A 19154-nucleotide genomic window follows, 5' to 3' on the forward strand; every position below is an offset into this window, starting at 1 on the left:
AGCCATGCGGCTGCTACGGCTGCTGCCTCTGTCATCCCCGGACTCTGTGGGGAACTTGCCTTCTCCAGCCGGGCAATCAGCTGCACCTGGTTGAATTTCCCAACACTTCTCTTCTCTCCCTGCACAGCTCTGTGATGCTCTCCGCAGGGAGGCAGGTACCTGCAATTTTCTTGCTTGTTTCCTTTGACTAGCCTTGTTTGTACTGCTGCAAGTCACTCGCTGCACAATACTCCTGGTGCATTCAGTGTCCCACCCCTGCCACCAGCTGTCAGGGACCCACAGGATCTGTGCTTTGCCCCAGCTTCTAAATGTCCCTGGTGTGCCAGACCCCAAGGAGTCCCACTCTTCTTTAACGGTAGTAGTGAGTCCAGCTGAGATAGACTCCGGGTCAGAGACTTTTGCCCGCTCCAGGGATCAGTGCAACTCAGCAAGTACTTGCAGTGACACCAGGCAGCATTTCAGCACAGAGCAGGCTTTACTAGTCAACTGGAGGATAGCATGGGGAAGTCCTTATGTTAGCAGAGAGAAGCAAAGGCGAACACATAGTCCTTGCTGGCCAAGTCAGGGCTCCCTTGAGCCATGCTGCTAAAGGAACCATCCTGGGATCCTCTCTCTGTCTCAGTTCCTTTGTGTCTCAGTCCCAGGTGAGGGCTCCTGATTCTCCCAAGACCAGGTCTGATCCTAGCCGCCTGCCACCTCCTGGTGCATTGTACTCTTCCTGCAGACTCAGGCTGAGTTCGCAAGTTCCACCTGCTGGAGGGCCCTGTGGATAGGGGCCAACTGTTCAGTCCTTGGGGGTCTCCATTGTCTTTCCAGATCCTCCATTGATCTGGGTGGGTTTCAGCCAGTCCCCCAATGACCCATTCACACCACCCCGGCCAGCTAGTGACCCAGCACCTCACCTCTCCTGCTCTGCCCCAAGAGCAGCTTTTTAACCCTTTTGTGCCCACTGGGTAACAGTCCCTAGTCGAGTCAGTCACTGCCCCGCATCTCATTCCTAGAAATATTACAGACAATTCCCTCTTCGTCACTTCATGTACGACACTTTTTATTTAAAAAATAAAAAACCAGGAAATTCCAGTCGGAAACTACCTTAGAGTTGCAGTTGAGAGAGCGTATCAGTAATGCAGGGTAAAACACATTACAGGGACGATGCTATTATCCGGTAAGCAATCATCATAAACTCAGGAAATTCACAGTTTCAGTTGAACCAAAAAGAAATCCAGATATGTTAAGGTCACATTAGGGCACCCAAACAACCTTAACTCTGCCCTGTCATAACTTCCATACAGTTAAAACTCACTGCAATCTTGTGCCTGGGTTACATTTGAATAGCCTAGTACAGTGGTTCTCAAACTTTTTTTTTCACGGACCAGTTGAAAATTGGTGATGGTCTCGGCGGACCACTTAATGATCTTTCCAAATGTTGTTTGTACCATTAGCTAACTATTGTAAAGTGCTTTGGATAAAAACGCTATATTGAAAAAAAACCCTTAATAATAATGAACGTTTTTTGTTCTACAAATAAAAGCACACAACTCCTATTTGAGTATCAGTAGTCTTACCTTTCTAATGCGATGGATGTGCCCTCTCTCCCCTGCTGCGGCAGCTCCCGAGCTGGGGCTGGGAAGGAGGGGGGTTCTCCCCCGCAGCCGCAGCCCTGGAGCTGGGGAAAGTCACCTCTTTCTCTGGCCACCGCAGTCCTGCACATCCCAAATTTCCCCCACCCCCTCCCACCCATCCACCCACCTCTATTCCCCCGAAGGCCACCACCTCCAGGCACCTAATTAGTGGAGCCACGCCAGCACGGCTCCACCAGTTAGGTGGGTGGCCCTTCATTCTGTCATGTGCGGCCGCCCAGGCACGCACCTTAGAGGGAACTATCCGCGAACCACCTGAATGGAGCTCACGGACCGCAGTTTGAGAACCTCTGGTCTATTATATGATTAATTATACCTTTTTCCTGTTATTCTTCATCGCAGAAATGTTCTTTGTCAGCCTAAATCTTAATTCTGCCCTGTCGAGGCACCATGCAACCCCCCTACCCTTATGATTAAGGCATTTTAGTGTGTGTGTGGGCATTAAACTGATTTGTCAGACACATTAGATTCTCTCCCCCCCCCCCCCCCCCCCGGACAACTACAGGGTAGAGTTAAGGTTGTTTGAGTGCCTTAACTGTGCTTTTTTACACTTTAATATATTTGTATCTTTTAATATTTAATCCTGGCTGTGAATTTCCTGGGTTCTTAAGGCATGTTTTTTGGATCATTACAACAGCTTGTTAGGATATGGATATTTAGGCCTGTCTGTAAAGACCTAGACTTTCAGAATGTAGGTGTATGTTTATCATGTAGCTAGTTACAGAGGTATAAAAGCAAGAATCAAAATCACTGTCTCCCTGTGACAGTCTGAGGCCCTGTTCTTAAGCTGAGACCTTTGGCTAAGCAGTGGGCGCGGCCATAGACTGGAAAGCCTCGGTCACGTCCTCACACATTTCAAACCCGTCATGTTGAACTCAGGCAATCTGGGGCTGTTAGGAAGAGGATCCGATCTATCACCTCCAGAGAAAGGGAAGAGCCTAGAACATGTAAAAGGAAATTTAGTTTGATAGTTTTCTGTTTGGTAAGAACTCACTTATCAATAGACATAGTTGGGAAACCCTTATGTCTTTACAGATGTGGCTGTGAAATCCTCACTTCTGTATTGTTTTGTCATTAGAGTTCCCACTTTGCTACTGTTTATTTGCATGGTCTCTGTCTGGTTCGGTGATTGTTTCTGGCTGCTGTATAATTAATTTTGCTGGGTGAAAACTAATGAAGGCGGTGGGATATAATTGGTTAGCTAATCATGTTACACTGTCAGGATTGGTTAGGTAAATTTGAGTAGAATGATTGGTTAAGGTATAGCTGAGAATGTTACTATATAAATTAGGGGCAAACAGGAAGTAAGTGGGGATTCAAAAATCAGGAAAAAGGAACGTGGATTTGAGCTGCTGGACGTTCAGCCCAATAAACATCGAATTGTTTGCAGCTTCGGAGTTCGGGTCTTGTTGCTCTCTGTTCACGCAAGAAGGACCAGGGAAGTGGGAGGGTGAAGGAATAAGCCCCTAACACAGCTCTGTAATGTACTTTACCTAAATGACCGATTTGTGCTCTCAACCTTAATTAGGGCATCTGTGATTCTACTAACAGGTGACTTTCCAGAGAAACTAGAAATAATTTGATAAAATTTCTCAACTCTAACTTTCGAATGATCTTTGGCTGAGCTGTCACTGACGATCCCATAATTAGATTGGCATACAAAGCCTGATTGGCAGATGGGTAAGTATCTATATTAAAGGATCTAGCCACCTTGAGACAGGTTCACTGGATAAGGCCACATTTTGTCCCCAAAAGACCAGTGGAAACTAATCAGAAGACATTGTCAAAACACAGTAGGATGGTCTAGTGGGCAGAGGAGGGGAATAGACCAATGAACCATGGTTCTAGTCACAGGCCAACTCATTACTTGCTACAAGTTGCTGGCTCCCTGTGCCTCAGTTTCCCTCCCTGTAAAATGAGGACCATCCAGCGTGTGTGAGGTGCTCATCTGAAACTTGCTATGGCTGTAGTTTATTCTGAATAAAACATTCATGTGATCTCCTATGCTGACAGTGCAAGGATGGAGTTTCTCTGGCGTCTGTTGATGATGATCGGGATCCTTGCAGGGACTGGGGTGTCTCAGGGCTGCACCCCACCACCAGGGGGTAAGGAGCTGGCACAATGTTCTTTTATTTTATACCCCATTCCCTTCTGCCCCAACCTCTGCCTAGTGAGACAGCAGAAACCCTGGGACACTCTTCCCTTCCCACCACTGACCTGGGCAGGGGCTCCAGCTGGCAGGGACAGATGGGGGAGGCTCCATCTGAACATCTTGCCCCATCCCTGCCTCAGGGACCAGCAGCAGCTGGATATGGGATGTGGGGAGACTGAAAGGGGCTCTGCCTGGGTGAGACCCCAGCACCGACCTGCTGTCACTCCTGTCCCCTGGGGCCATGGTTCCCACTATGAATCTGGCTCTCATGCAGTGGCTGGTTTGTGTCACTGCTGGGAAGGGGCTCCGGCTCCGTGTGGGACAAAGGGTGTCTAGAGTCCCTCAGCGATGGGCACGTCCCACCTCCCCTCTTCTCGCCCTCTGATTCCAGCTCAGAACTTGGCGCTGGGACGCCCGGCCACTCAGTCTTCCATATACGGAACTAATGTGGCTGGAAAGGCCGTGGATGGAAAACGTGATGGGAAGTGGGCACAAGACTCCTGCAGCATCACCAAGTACAATACAGCGCCGTGGTGGACCGTGGATTTGGGCAGTCGTCAGTCTGTCTCCGCGGTGATCGTGAAGAACAGGGAGGACTGCTGTGGGGAGAGAATCGCAGGGGCCCAGGTCCGCGTGGGAGACTCGCTGATCGACCAGGGCAAGCACAACCCCATGTGAGTTGCTTCCCCATTCTCTGGAGTGAGACGACTCCTTCTAGCTCAGACACAGTGGTATCGTTGCCAGCCGGGGCCAGGGTGAGGTCTTTTCCCCTCGGAGCTGCCTGAGTCTGGGAGTGCGGTGCTGGCCGTGCTCTCAGCTCCTGGATGGAAGGGAACCCCATGTCACTGAGCACAGCGACCCCTGCAGGGCAATCCAGGGTAGAGTCAATCTCTTTCCAAGTCCCTCTGTGTTCTCTTTCTGCCCTCACAACTGCTCCTTAGAATCATAGAATATCAGGGTTGGAAGGGACCTCAGGAGGTCATTTAGTCCCACCCCCTGCTCAAATCAGGACCAACCCCAACTAAATCATAGAAGCCTCTCTTCAAAGGCAACAGGAACTGATTTTTCCAACATCCATAGATTTCTCAGGCCCGAAAGGACCTTTTCGATCATCTAGTCTGACCTCCTGTATTGCATGGGCCAGAACACCTCACACACTGATTCTGCACTCAGCCCACAATTTCCCTGTGAGCTGCAGTGTATCGAGTCTTCATTTAAAGACTCCAAGGGAAGGAGAATCCACCGTGTCCCTTGGTTATCTGCTCCCTCGGTTAATGACCCTGACTGATGAAATGTGAACCTTATTTCTAGTCGGAGTTGGGTTGTGATGGGAACAGGGACACACCCCGTCTCTTACAGTCTGTCATTCACTCCGTGCTTTGGCCTCTGCAGGCTCAGAGTTAAAGGGTCGTCAGTCCTGCGGCCAACTCGCCTGTGCTCCCTAATCTCAGACTCTCGCTCTTGTCTTCTGCTCTTTGCAGCTGCGGGACCATCACCGACACCACACCAGGATCCCTCAGCACCATCTGCTGCAACGGGCTGGAGGGCCGCTACGTCACCATCACCATCCCAGGCAGGGCGGAGTATCTCACCCTGTGTGAGGTCGAGGTCTACGGGACCCAGCCGGGGGATGAGTGCTAGGAAGCGGGAGTGACACAGTCTACGGTGAGGGGATGGGAAGAACCTCTCCTTGCGCTGGGGAGTGGGGTTTGGTGCAGAAATTACCTGCTGTCCCCTAATAAACTCCACTGGTCCCTTCCTGCGTCTCTCCTGTCGTTTGTCTCCATCACTCATGTCCCCCTCCCCTTCCCTGCCCCTACAGGCAACATGGTTCTGATCCCACACGAGCCAGAGGGGCCTCGGTTCCAAACCCCAGAAGGGCTTTGGATTAATCCAGTTCTTCTGCTGCTGCTTCCAGCCCTTCCCTCCTCCGAACGCCCACTGCCCATTCCCCAGCCTGCTCCCCCCTCTGAGTACAACCCGCTCTCTGGCTCCCCTGCCCCTTCTCCCAACCTGGGGCTGAGGCACCTGTTCTCCCTTCCCCCTTCAACCCAACGCTCCTTCACAACCCTCCCCCGAACTCCAGCTGTCCTGCTGTCACTGCTAGCCCTGGGCCATCAGCAGAGCGGGGCTGGCTTTGGCCTGTCCATCCATGAACTCTGCAGCTGCTTGGGCCCTTCTGGGACGCCTCTGACCCTGAGGAGCCCCAGGAGGGTGGAAGAGCAGAGCTGACAGCTGATCTGGGGCCAGATTCCAGGCGGGTGCAATTGGGCACAACTCCACTGGTGGCACTGGGATTGCAGCCGCTTATGCCAGGGCTGAATTTCACCCCTATATTGTGCACAGTGAACGTGAGCCAGGCAGCGGCTACAGAGCGGTGCCCAGCCCCGAGCCTGGGCCACGGGGTGACTATTAATGTGTGGAGGAGTACGGCCAAGTTCCCGTAGTAACAGTTTGATGTATGTTGTGATGTTGCACTCCATATGATTTTATGAAAATATGCTAATAATTGTGAATATAATGTAATTGGAATATGCTTCATGCAAAAGGTCTCTTGTAAGGTATCATTGCAGAGCTTATAATCTACTGAGTGTGATCATCCTATTTGAATGAATGTATCATTCTTGTATCTGAAACTAGAAATATGAAATATAACTCTGAGTCCTATTGTAATTATGCAAAGTGGGGGCCGTTAATGGTGGCTTGGAATCTTGATGGCTCCCCTCAACTAGGACAATTGACTGTAGACGGCTCCGTTTACTTGCAAGCTGTCAAGGCTCCTTCCCCACTCTGAACTTTAGGGTACAGATGTGGGGGCCTGTATGAAACTTCTAAGCTTAACTACCAGCTTAGATCTGGTCCGCTGCCACCATTCCCAATGTGCTACTTCCCTTCCCTGGGTAGCCTTGAGAGACTCTTCACCAATTCCCCGGTGAATACAGATCCAAACCCCTTGGATCTTAAAACAAGGAGAAATTAACCACCCCCCCTCCTTTTTCCCACCAACTCCTGGTGGAACAAGATCCAACCCCCTTGGATCTAAAAACAAGGAAAAATCAATCAGGTTCTTAAAAAGAAGGCTTTTAATTAAAGAAAAAGGTAAACATCATCTCTGTAAAATCAGGATGGAAAATAACTTTACAGGGTAATCAAATTTAAAGAGCCCAGAGGAATCCCCTCAAGCCTTAGGTTCAAAGTTACAGCAAACAGAGGTAAACACCCTAGTAAAAGGTACATTTACAAGTTGAGAAAACAAAGATAAAACTAACACGCCTTGCCTGGCTGTTTACTTACAAGTTTGAAATATGAGAGACTTGTTCAGAAAGAGTTGGAGAGGATGGATTGATGTCTGGTCCCTCTCAATCCCAAGAGCGAACAACCACCAAAACAAAGAGCAAAAACAAAAACCTTCCCCCCACCAAGATTTGAAAGTATCTTGTCCCCTTATTGGTCCTTTGGGTCAGGTGTCAGCCAGGTTACCTGAGCTTCTTAACCCTTTACAGGGAAAAGGATTTTGGAGTCTCTGGCCAGGAGGGATTTTATAGTATTGTACACAGGAGGGCTGTTACCCTTCCCCTTTATAGTTATGACACAAGCCTTCCTGTGAGTCAGGCTGGGAAGAATGAAGGCTTGGGGGTCTCACAGAACATGTGACATGTGACCATGTCACCTGGTACTGGAATCCATCTTTAACCTGGTGCTTTTCCATTTAGAAGGAGTAGTGAGGACCCAGAGAGACAAAAGATTCCAGCCTTGGGCCAAAGCTATAAAAAGGGGTGGAACAGAACAAATTGGGCTGCAGTCATGAGAAATCCCCTAGCTATCACCTGAGCTGGAACAAGGACTGTACCAGGGGAAAGGATTGGGCCCAGACTAGAAAGGAGTCTAGTCTGTGAAAGAAGCTTATTGGACCATCTCGGAGGGTGAGATTTCATCTGTATTCAGTTTCCTTCTGTATTTTTATTTTGCTTGGTAACTTATTTTGTTCTGTCTGTTATTACTTGGAACTGCTTAAATCCTACTTTTTATATTTAATAAAATCACTTTTTGCTTATTACTGAACTCAGAGTTAGTGTCTAATACCTGGGGGAGTAAACAGCTGTGCATATCTCTCTATCAGTGTTATAGAGGGTGGACAATTTATGAGTTTACCCTGTACAAGCTTTATACAGAGTAAAAGGTTGTCAAGATTCTTTTTGTTCCTAAGAACATAAGAACGGCCATACTGGCTCAGACCAAAGGTCCATCCAGCCCAGTATCCTGTCTACCAACAGTGACAAATGCCAGGTGTCCCAGAGGGAGTGAACCTAACAGGTAATGATCAAGTGATCTCTCTCCTGCCATCCATCTCCACCCTCTGACAGACAGAGGCTAGGGACACCATTCCTTACCCATCCTGGCTAATAACCATTAATGAACTTAACCTCCATGAATTTATCTAGTTCTCTTTTAAACTCTGTTATAGTCCTAGTCTTCACAACCTCCTCAGGCAAGGAGTTCCACAAGTTGACTGTGCGCTGTGTGAAGATGAACTTCCCTTGATTTGTTTTAAACCTGCTGCCCATTAATTTCATTTGGTGGCCCCTGGTTCTTATATTATGGGAACAAGTAAATAACTTTTCCTTATTCACTTTCTCCACACCACTCATGATTTTATATACCTCTATCATATCCCCCCTTAGTCTCCTCTTTTCCAAGCTGAAAAGTCCTAGCCTCTGTGGGCGTACCATGGATTTATATAAGGGCAATAAGATATTTTCCATCTTATTCTCTATCCCTTTTTGAATGATTCCTAGCATTTGTGTACAAGCACTTTAAAACTTGTCACTGTTTATTTGTCTGCCCTTTTCTGATGTGTCAGATTCTTTTTTATGTGAATGTTTCTCATCTGATCTGGCCCCTACTTTATCCTCTTCCATCCTCTCCTCCTGACTACAACCTAGAGAATCTCTATCAATAGACTCTCCCCTAAGAGAAGTCTCTGTCCGATCCATGAGCTCCTCTGCAGCAATCGGCTTTCCCCCATCTCTTAAAAATTGCTCTACAACATTTTTAATGTCCTAATACAGTATATTTTAAAAATGACTTATTGTCTTTAACACTGGTGGCCTTAGATCTCTCCTTGTATCCCTAGGCTTCCATTAGCAATTTCCTCAATTTCTAACTTCTGATTTATATTCATTACTATCATTTCCCCTTTCTTCTATTTGTTGTATTTTTATTATTATTATTATTATTTATTTATTTTTACAGCTGCCTTCACTTCCTCTCTAAACCAGGTTGTTTTTTTAACCGGCATGGCCTTCTTCCTCCACTGTGGAATTGTGGCTTTTTGGACATATACTAAGGTGTTCTTAAATGATTCCCAATGATTCCGATTTTTCTGATTAAATTTTTCCTCCCAGTTGATTCCATTCATAATTGTTTTCAGCTTTGTGAAATTGGACCTCGTGAAGAAGCACCACGTATGTATATTACTGGTCTGGACTCTATTCTGTTTGCACATTTTAAATGTGATCAAGTCATAATCACTGGTACTTAAGTTACCACTGACTTTTAGTTCTGTGATCAGTTCCCCTCTGTTAGGACAATGCTAACCCTAACTACTGGCCTCAAGATTATAAGACAGGTGCCAGGGCTGTCAGCTCCTCCATTCATTTTGTGAATGGTGCCTCAGTACCAACTTCTTTTTCCCCAGAAAAACCTTATTTGGTGAATTCATGTCAAATTTGTGACTAGTTCTGGCTCACCGCAACATGCATGTTTCAGTGAATTTACTATCATCTGAAAAAATTAATCCCCCGCCTCTAATTCTCAGGTCAGAGCTGGAGCCAAAAGCGGTTTAGCACCATCTGGGATGTTCCAAGGTATTTTCTGGACTCTGCGTTGGGAACAAACCTGAAACCACAAGAGACATTTCACTACTAGACTGTGAAAGGCAGCGACTCGTAACCCAGCTGGCCACATCCCCTCTCCATGTAAACCCTACGGCCAGGAGCTCCTGCAGGGAAGAGCTCTCTAGTCCCTCTGTTGCTGAAAAGTGTTGTCACAGAGCTTCATTGGTATAGGCAATCTATCCATAATTCCTCTGGAGATTTTGCTCTGAGAGATAACAAAGAGGGAGGAGTTTGTTGCAATAGCTGTTGCGGGGACTTTGGGGCAGGAAAGAACACAGAGCACAGCTGCTGCAGGAGAGGGGGGTGGACTCTGGTGAGGCCCTCCCTACCCAGCCAGCGTCTTAATAAAGCTGAATCACTAATCTGGGTTAGGTGGTGGTGCCTCCGGACAAGCAGCTGCCTTGGGACTGGAGACAGGGCTGCAAACTGACATTTGGATTGCTGCTACTCCCTGATGCCAACCATGAGCAGGGCTTGGTGGATGAGTGAGGTGGGGTGGCCAAGGGGCTCTCACCTGGGAGATCTTCTCACCGGCACGTGGGAAGGGAGTTAGATGGATGGCTGCCAAAATTACTGGAGGGCAGGGCAGGCATTTTACTCTTTATTTGTGTATCTATCCTGTGACTGTGTTATTTCAAGTTGGACTGTTCTCCTTCCCATGGTAAAGAGTTCCTTGTTTGCACAAAGTCTCAGGCAGCTTGTCAGTGGCGAAGTTCTGTATTTTCAGGGCTGTTTCATTTCCTCAGAATTTTGGGTGGGGCCTTGAGTGAGTTTAGTTGATTGTCAAGAGGGACACTACATGTATTCACCCACTGATCGCTGTGTTAGCCGCCTGGCAGAAGGGGTACAGGGATTGGAGTCGAACTTGTATTCAAATGAGGCAGATCGTTCTTATTCCATCAGCCAGAGTTCTAGTCTACTCTTGAGTTCCTGGATCTCTGTGTGGATCACTGCAATGATGCCATTTGCTAGCAGTTCCCAGAGATGACGTCATGAATCCTCCATCTCGGAGAGAGTTATTTGCCTAAAATCCCTAAAAGGTCATGGATCTTGCGGTGTGATATTATGCTTCACTCCCTTTCCACATCCCGCATCCCAGTCCTAGAGAGGGAGAATGCTTTGTGTCTCTCTGAGCTTCTCCTTCAGATGATCCTTCCACTCCTCCAACAACAGTGAATCTCCAAAGTCAAAGCTTAATGGTCTATCGGTGAGGCCCGGGCTTCACACGGGAGTTGTAGAATAGGTCTGATATTGTCTGACATAGTCTCACCACAGCAGTGTGAGTTATCCCATTAATGACTGGCAGAACCACCTTTTCTTTGTTTCTTGCAAGTAAAGCTATGACTCTACTGCAGATCAACACTCCTTCCAGTGGTCGCTCCATCATCATTCCTGACTTTTGACTGTCTTCCAGCTGTTTGCTGTTTCTTCTCCCCAAGGCTGCAGGGAGGGGTCCCAGTTGGCAGAAATCTGGGGGCCACGTGACTCCATGTGCCCCCTTCCCCATGTGTCGCCTCTGAGTGCTCCTGTCACACACCCCTCCTGACAGCTGGACCAGCTGCCTAGCCCCTGTTCAGTCCTCACTCCTCAGCCTCGCCAGTAGCTTAAACACATCCTCTCATAGGCTCCACCCAAAGGTGTGAGCCTTCTGGGTTATCTGTTCAAGGGGCCACATGGTAGGTGAAGCACATCACTCGCAGACACTTTACACAGGTGTCTAATGTATTAGTGTTCCTTACTTAAGCATGAGAAATAGACAGAGGATACAGATCATATAAGAAACAACAAATCTCCTAACCCCAATGCCTCTCTCTACCTTCCCTTACAAATTCTTGGGGCGTAGATCTTTGTTTAGAAAGATAGGGTCCCTCTGCCTCATCAGGCTCCTACATGCATCTCCTCTCAGCTTGAGCTGGTGAAAATAGCAGGAGAGAGCACAGTGCTCAACACCTGCCCTTTTATAACCTCCTGCTTAGTCACCTTGTCATAAATATAAAGGGAAGGGTAACAACCCTCCTGTATACAGCACTATAAAATCCCTCCTGGCCAGAGGCACAAAATTCTTTTATCTGTAAAGGGTTAAGAAGCTCAGGTAACCTAGTTGGCACCTGACCAAAAGGACCAATAAGGGGACAAGATACTTTCAAATCGGGGTGGGGGAGGAGGCTTTGTTTTGTCTGTTCTTTGTCTGTCCTGTGTGCTTGCCGGAGACAGCTCAAAAAGGCAAACAATCCAACTCAATTAGAATTATTAAGTAATAATAAGGGAATGTGTTAGCTTACTTTTATTTTGGCTTGTGATTTTCCTTGTCTAGAGGGAGGTTTTGTCTAGAGGGAGGTTTATCCCTGGATTTGTAACTTTAAGGTTTTGCCTAGAGGGGAGATCCTCTATGTTCTTGAGTCTTTTGTTATTCTGTAAAGTACTTACCATCCCGATTTTACAGAGGTAATTCTTTTACCTTTTCTTTAATTAAAATTCTTCTTTTAAGAACCGGATTGATTTTTCATCGTTTTAAGATCCAAGGGTTTGTGTCTGTGTTCACCTGTACCAATTTGTGAGGATATTATTCTCAAGCCTCCCCAGGAAAAGGGGTGTAGGGGCTTGGGGGGATATTTGGGGATGGTAGGCTCCAAATGGCCCTCCCTAAATGTTTGTTTAAATAACTTGGTGGTGGCAGCATTACTTAATCCAAGGAATAGGGGAGTTTTTAACCTAAGCTGGTAGAAATAAGCTTAGGGCGTCTTCATGCGGGTCCCCATGTCTGTACCCTAAAGTTCAGAGTGGGGAGGGAACCCTGACACACCTGTCTCTTTTGTCCTGCTTGAGAATTTTCCATTCCCCCAATGCCAGCACCCTTGCAGACTAAATTGGCCAAACTGCTTTCCCCAATTCAGGCACCCTTCTTAGCGTGGCTAATGGGAGGTTGATGATAAAGCCCATAGAGATAGATGACCAGGGTTGGAATGGAGTCGGCAGGGGAACCAAAGTGCCCAGGGGTTTGGCATGGGAGGATTTTGTCTGAGCACATATGTCACACAAGTTGATGTAAGACTTCAGAGACAAATGTTATTTTGGCCACCAGAAATTGTGAGAGGCGAGTTTCATCATTTTCCCATGACCAACGTGGCCCGCCAGGTCGAGTTGTGACATAGCTGGAGTATGACCAGACACGGTTGACCATCGGGGATACAGATCCAATCATTCTTGACTGAGAAGTGTGAGTCAGAAGCTGGATCTGCACTGGTGGACATCAATTTTACTGAAAATGGATTGTGAAGCAGGAAAGACTTCACAAGAGACAGGTATCAGAGAGGTAGCCGTATTAGTCTGGATCTGTAAAAAGCAACAGAGAGTCCTGTGGCACCTTTAAAACTAACAGATGTATTGGAGCATAAGCTTCCGTGGGTGACATGCATCCGACGAAGTGGGCATTCACCCACGAAAGCTTATGCTCTAATACATCTGTTAGTCTTAAAGGTGCCACAGGACTCTCTGTTGCTTCACAAGGGACAGTGAATCTTGTTCACTAGTATGTTGACAAAATGGCTAGATTCAAGACTCTGCAGACTCAGGGGTCTATTCCTATTGTCCAGGTACTCACCCTTGCAAGACAGGATGTCGGGCTTACCATTGGAGGTACCAGGGCAATAGGTTAGGGTGAAATCGAATTGGGAGAGAAAAAGGGACCGGTGGCTCAGGCGCTGATTCAGAGCTTTGCAGTTCACAAGTATTCCTAATTCTTGTGAACTGTAAGTACCTGAACCGGAAACCACACATCTACCAAGTGAGACACTATTCCTCAAAGGCAGCTTTGATGTCACAGACTTTGTAGTTTTGTTCCCAGGCATCAACTTTTGGGAATAGAATGCACATGGATGGAGAACACTCACTGTGATAGCACGGCTTAGATTCCATCATCAGAGACATCTGCTTTGACAATGAAGAGTTTCATTGGGTTGAGGTGAACAAGACTGGCACTGATGTAAATGCTTCTTTTAGTTGATCAAAGGCAGACTGGGTTTCCTGTGGCCAAACAGAGCAGCTGGGTAATTGTGGTTGCCACCTTCAAAAACCCCTTGATGAACTGCCAGTAGAAGTTAGCAAATTCCAGGAAGCACTGGAGGTCAGACATTTTTTGGTGCTGCCAACTCCAGAATTGCAGACACCTTTTGGGGATCCATACTTACTACTGTGGGATATGATATAGTCTTGAAAAGTCAATGGTGGTGTAGCGGAACTCACTCTTCTTGGAAAAAGCAACAGAGGGTCCTGTGGCACCTTTAAGACTGACAGAAGTATTGGGAGCATAAGCTTTCGTGGGTAAGAACGTCACTTCTTCAGATACACTCTTCTTGGATTTCTCATACAGGCCATTCACGCGAAGATGTTCAAGTACCAAATAGATATGTTGGTCATGAGTAGCTTGGTTTTCCATGAAGATGAGGGTGTCATCTAAGTAGATCACTATAAACTGGTACAAACTGCCCCTCAAGACGTCGTTGACAAAGAGCTGGAATGAGTTGGAAAGACCAAATGGCAGGACGAGGTATTCAAAATGGCCATACTGGGTGTGAAACACTGACTTCCACACATTGCCCTTTTGAACATAGACTAGATTGTAAGTACCACAAAGATGACGCTTGGTGAATATTCTAGCAGAGCTGGATCTCTCCAGTATTTCTCTGATTAAAGGAAAGGGATATTTTTTCATGATGGTGATCTTGTTCAGGGCTCAGTTGTCTATGCAAAGAGCCATCCTCTTTTTTTTTTTTTTAGACAAACAGAATCCAGGGGGGGATGAAGATGGACAGATAAAGTTTTTTGCCAGATTCTCATCAAGGTATTTCTGGGAGGCCCTGAGTTCTGGTTCTGACATGGGATAAATCTGTCCAAAAGGAATTTTGGCCCCTAGCAGGAGGTTGATGGGGTGGAGTTAGGATATTAGAATTTCTCTTATCAAACTCAATGGTAAAGTATCAATATTTTGCAGGAACTTGTGAGCCATTACTACCTTGAATTTGCTGGACACAGGAGGTGATAGTCTTCTCCATGCTGTTCCCTGTTTCCTTGGCATTTGACATGGCTAGATATCATTTCTGACAGTAGCTCCATTAGAATTGTACCTCTCATGTCTTCCAGGAGATATTTGGATCATGAACTGAGAGCGAGGGGATGCCAAGTATGATGAGGAAGTGGGTTGAGTTAATTAAGTTAAATTGGAGAGTTTCTTGGTGGTCTTGGGTTTTGACCCAAAGGGGCGCAGTTTTATGGGTGACAGGACCTGAGGACTGCATAATACCATTGATTGATCGACTAGGTCTTGGGTGAGCTTTCTTTGTACTGGAACTTGGTTAGCTTTTGTGAGACCAGCATCCATCAAATTGATAGAGGTTCCAGAATCCCCTAGACAAGCTGGGTACAGTTCACCTCAGTTTGTGGACAAGATGCAGAGATGGAACAAGCCTTGCATGTGGGGATGGCAACAGACCAGAGCTGTTAAAATGCATGTAGGTAGAAGACGAGATCTGTTCGGGGAGCCCAATTTTGTAATTACATCCAGCCATGACCCCTTTAATGGGGCTGGACAGGGTAGATTTCTGAATCTATTTCAGGTCTGGATTTCAGGGGACATTGGGTTGCAAAATGGTGTTACCCACCAAAGTGCAAGCTAAGGCCGTTCCATCACCAATACGCCTTCTCCCAATCCATTAGGCATCTTTGTGTTGTGTTGATCTGCATGGGCTGTGGCCATGGGGTCACCAGGGCGGCGGCTGGAATAGGACCAGACTACACTGGGGTTCAACGTGTACCTTCTTTTTTCTTGGCTTCATTTGAACTGTCAATCCAGGCCAACTCATCCTTTATGTCATCAGGGCCGGCCCACAACATTTTGGCACCTGAGGCGGGGAGCTCAAATGACGCCCCCATTCCCCCTCTCTTGGACCTAAACTTTGAAAGGTCTCAATTCTGCCTTCTTCCTGTTCTACTCCTCTCATGGTACAGCTCTGCTACGTACCCCAATAAAGGAGGAGAACTAACAACTTAAAATGCCTTGTTCAAAAATTTTAAGTAACACTTAACTTTCAAACGCCTGAACAGGAAATGGAACTTTTCTTGTCTGCATAGTAAACACCGACATTTTTATCTGTTTGAATAATCAAAGTGGTGCTTTCCGTGCCGTCTTGGTTGCAAAGATTTGAACTGCTTCCAGCTGAAGGTTCACAGTCTGGGCCAGCTCATGCTCTATTGAGATGGTTGCAAGGCCGACCGGCCGCTCCTGTGTCATTGTGGACAGTAGATGTGTTTTTATTAACATCAGCTTGGAGAAGCTGCGCTCTCCACTGGCAACTGTTACAGGAAGTGTTAGAAGTATGAGCAGAGCAACAAAAGCATTTGGAAAGAGGGAGGTCATCTTATTTGTGCACATATATTCCAGAACAGCCTTTGGAGTTGATCCTGCTGAAATGTATCTTGAAAGGGCTTTCAGTTCATCACCAAAATCACTCACATCAATATCGCGCATGTCATCATGTGTCAACACTGTCTCTAGTGCCCTGCATTGCTGGTGTAGGTCTTCTTCAGGTATAGTGAGGAGTTTTGGAATATCATACAACATCCCAAATATACTGCTATGTTCCTTGAGCTGCATGAAACGTTCTTCAACTGACTGTATTGCACAGTCTAGCACCTGGTTAAAGAATTCAACTTTGAATTGTTGTTTGGGGTTGCTTATGGGATTATCCCATGCATCGTAATCAAAATGTCTTCTTCGGTGACTCTTGTATTCTTGAATGGGTGGGAAAATAGCTTCAGTGTGAAGTTCCTCTGCCAACTTCTGTGCACTCTTCAGAACATTTTGAAATCCCTCATCTGACCAGTAAGACTGCAGATATGACTTTGCTTTGTCCAGTTGTTCCATTGCTCCAGATATATCGAGGTCAACACCTTGGAGTCTCTCGCTTACAACATTTATTTCAAACAGTAGGTCATGCCACAACACTAAGCCACACAGAAATTTAAAGTTAGGTGTTATCCTTCTGCCCGTCTGAGTTGGCAGGGGGGAAACAATGCGGCATTATGTTGGGGAAACACCACAAACAGGATTCATAACACAAACCATGAGCAAAAGATCCACCCCCAAGTAAGTTTCCTTCTTTTATTAAAAGGATTTTGCTACACTCAGACTCCGTGCTTGTGAGAGGGGAAGTATTGCCTCTTAGAGGCGCCCAGGGGGTGGTATGTAATTGTCCCAGGTCACTGGGTGGGGGCTCGAGCCGGTTTTGCATTGTGTTATTGAAACAGAACCCCTAGATACTGAACCCAGCCCTTGTTGCTGCCAAGGAAGCCAGGAAGCTTCCGTCTTGTCGCCGGACACCGCTGGGAGCTGCCTGGGCGATGCCTCTGCCATCGCTGGTCCCTTGGCAGACCTTCTCTTCCTGAGCAAAGAGCCCCTGGAGCCCTTCGAGTCGCTGGCTAGAGACCCAGGGACCGGAGATCTCTACGAGATGGACAACTCCCAGCTGGTGAATGACAAATCTTCTCTGGAGGCTTCCCCGGACATCTCGACCCTTGACTGCTCCGAGACCCCCTCCCTGAACAACTCCAGCTCCTACAGCCAGACACCCTCCTTGCTCTTCGTCAGCCCCGAGTTGCTGCCTGTCCTGGGGGAGACCATCCTGCAAGACAGCAGCTTAGACCTGCAGGACGGGGGCAACCCAGGGGAGGAGGAATCGGAGTCTCTGGAGCACAGCCCCCCCGCTGGAGCCGGAGTCCCCAGCCGCCTGTCTGGAGGAGGAGGAGGAAGAAATGGCTGAGGACAGCTGGCTGGAGGCTCCAGCCGCCCTGCTCAGTGCGTCAGCAAAGGGCGAAGTCCTGGGCAGACGGATCGCGACGGCGGAGGAGGTTCGCTTCCCCCTGCAGCATGGGTGGAGGAGGGAAGTGCGAGTCAAGAAGGGCAGCCACCGCTGGCAGGGGGAGGTGTGGTACTACAGGCCCTGCGACCAAAAATATGTTTGTTATAAAAATTAAAAGGAAAAAGGTGGGGCTGGGCTGGATAGCTCAGTGGTTTGAGCATTGGCCTGCTAAACCCAGGGTTGTGAGTTCAATCCTTGAGGGGGCCATGTAGTAGTTCTGGGGTGGGGCTCGTCCCTTCCTGGGGCGCCTGGGAGCCAGGCCGCCCCGCTACAAAGCGAATAACAGTTAGGGCCCAGACCCTTTGGGTAGGGGCTAAGCACACAATTGATAGTTCAGAGCTCAGCCTTTGTGCAGGGACTGAGCACACAATTAACAGCTCCGGCCCTGGGTCAGGGCGGGGCAGAAAACCAATAGTCAGTCAGCGGCCCAGGCCCCTTGGACAAGGAGGAGGAGAGACTGCCACCCGGCGTGGGGTGGCAGGGGGGAACACAGGCCCACCCACTCCACTGTGTTCCAGCCCGGGGCCCTATCCGCAGCAGTCCGTCTGCCGTGCAGTCAGTGGGGATCCTGACCGCAACACACTGACATGGGTTCGGGGTCTGCTATCCCCGGGCCACTTCCCATCTCCTCCTCCATGGGTACCTGTTCATCCTGGGTCTCATCTGCTGGGTCGCAGATCATGGGCTCCTCCAGGCCCCGAGCAGCAGGTAGGTTTGTTGCTCCCTCTGGGCCCTCGGCGGGGGGAAGCTCAGACCGCTCCTCAGGATACCGGGCTCTCGGCAGGCTCGGCCAGTCCTCCTCCGGATACCGGGCTCTCGGCAGGCTCGGCCAGTCCTCCCCTGGATACCGGGCTCTCGGCAGGCTCGGCCAGTCCTCCTCAGGGTACCGGGCTCTCGGCAGGCTCGGCCAGTCCTCCTCCGGATACCGGGCTCTCGGCAGGCTCGGCCAGTCCTCCCCTGGATACCGGGCTCTTGGCCGGCTCGGCCAGTCCTCCTCAGGATACCGGGCTCTCGGCAGGCTCGGCCAGTCCTCCTCAGGATACCGGGCTCTCGGCAGGCTCAGGTCCGCGGGAGCTCGGGTACCAGCGTCTGTCCTCTCCAGCTGCCGGCCAGCTACTGAGCGCTGTGGCCTGGCCTTTATACTTCCTGTCCCGCCCCTTGACTTCCAGGGGGCGGGGACAGGCCGTGGTGGCTCCGCCCACTCTGGCGGCTGTTCTGGCTCGTCCCTTCCTGGGGCGCCTGGGAGCCAGGCCGCCCCGCTACAGGCCACTTAAGGATCTGGGGCAAAATCAATACTTGGTCCTGCTAGTGAAGGCAGGGGCTGGACTCAATGACCTTTCAGGGTCCCTTCCAGTTCTATGAGATAGGTATATCTCCACATATTATTATTATTTTTATTATTATTAACTCAGACGGGCAGAAGGGTTCCATAGAACTGTCAATATTATGGAGGTGGATTATAAAGTCACCATGTTATGCTGTAGAAATTAAGTTGTAGTTGTTTGTTTATTATGTTTCTTCATCATAAGATTTTGTAAAGTTGGTACTTAAG

At 48.3% G+C, this 19154-nt stretch overlaps 1 protein-coding gene across 1 annotated transcript in view; it reads left to right on the forward strand.

Annotated features, from left to right (window-relative positions):
* The first annotated feature begins 337 nt into the window (after positions 1-337).
* LOC101948759 (uncharacterized) overlaps positions 338-19154 on the forward strand; it is a 138119-nt gene continuing 119302 nt past the window's right edge. Inside the window, exons 1-5 of the mRNA XM_065582488.1 lie at positions 338-644; positions 3654-3745; positions 4184-4466; positions 5274-5431; positions 17115-17446. Coding sequence (XP_065438560.1) covers positions 580-644; positions 3654-3745; positions 4184-4466; positions 5274-5431; positions 17115-17446 — 930 coding nt within the window. The 5' untranslated portion in view covers positions 338-579. The remainder of the gene's footprint in view (positions 645-3653; positions 3746-4183; positions 4467-5273; positions 5432-17114; positions 17447-19154) is intronic.

This window comes from Chrysemys picta, chromosome 2 (assembly GCF_011386835.1).
Source record: "Chrysemys picta bellii isolate R12L10 chromosome 2, ASM1138683v2, whole genome shotgun sequence".
Classification (NCBI taxonomy): domain Eukaryota; kingdom Metazoa; phylum Chordata; order Testudines; family Emydidae; genus Chrysemys; species Chrysemys picta.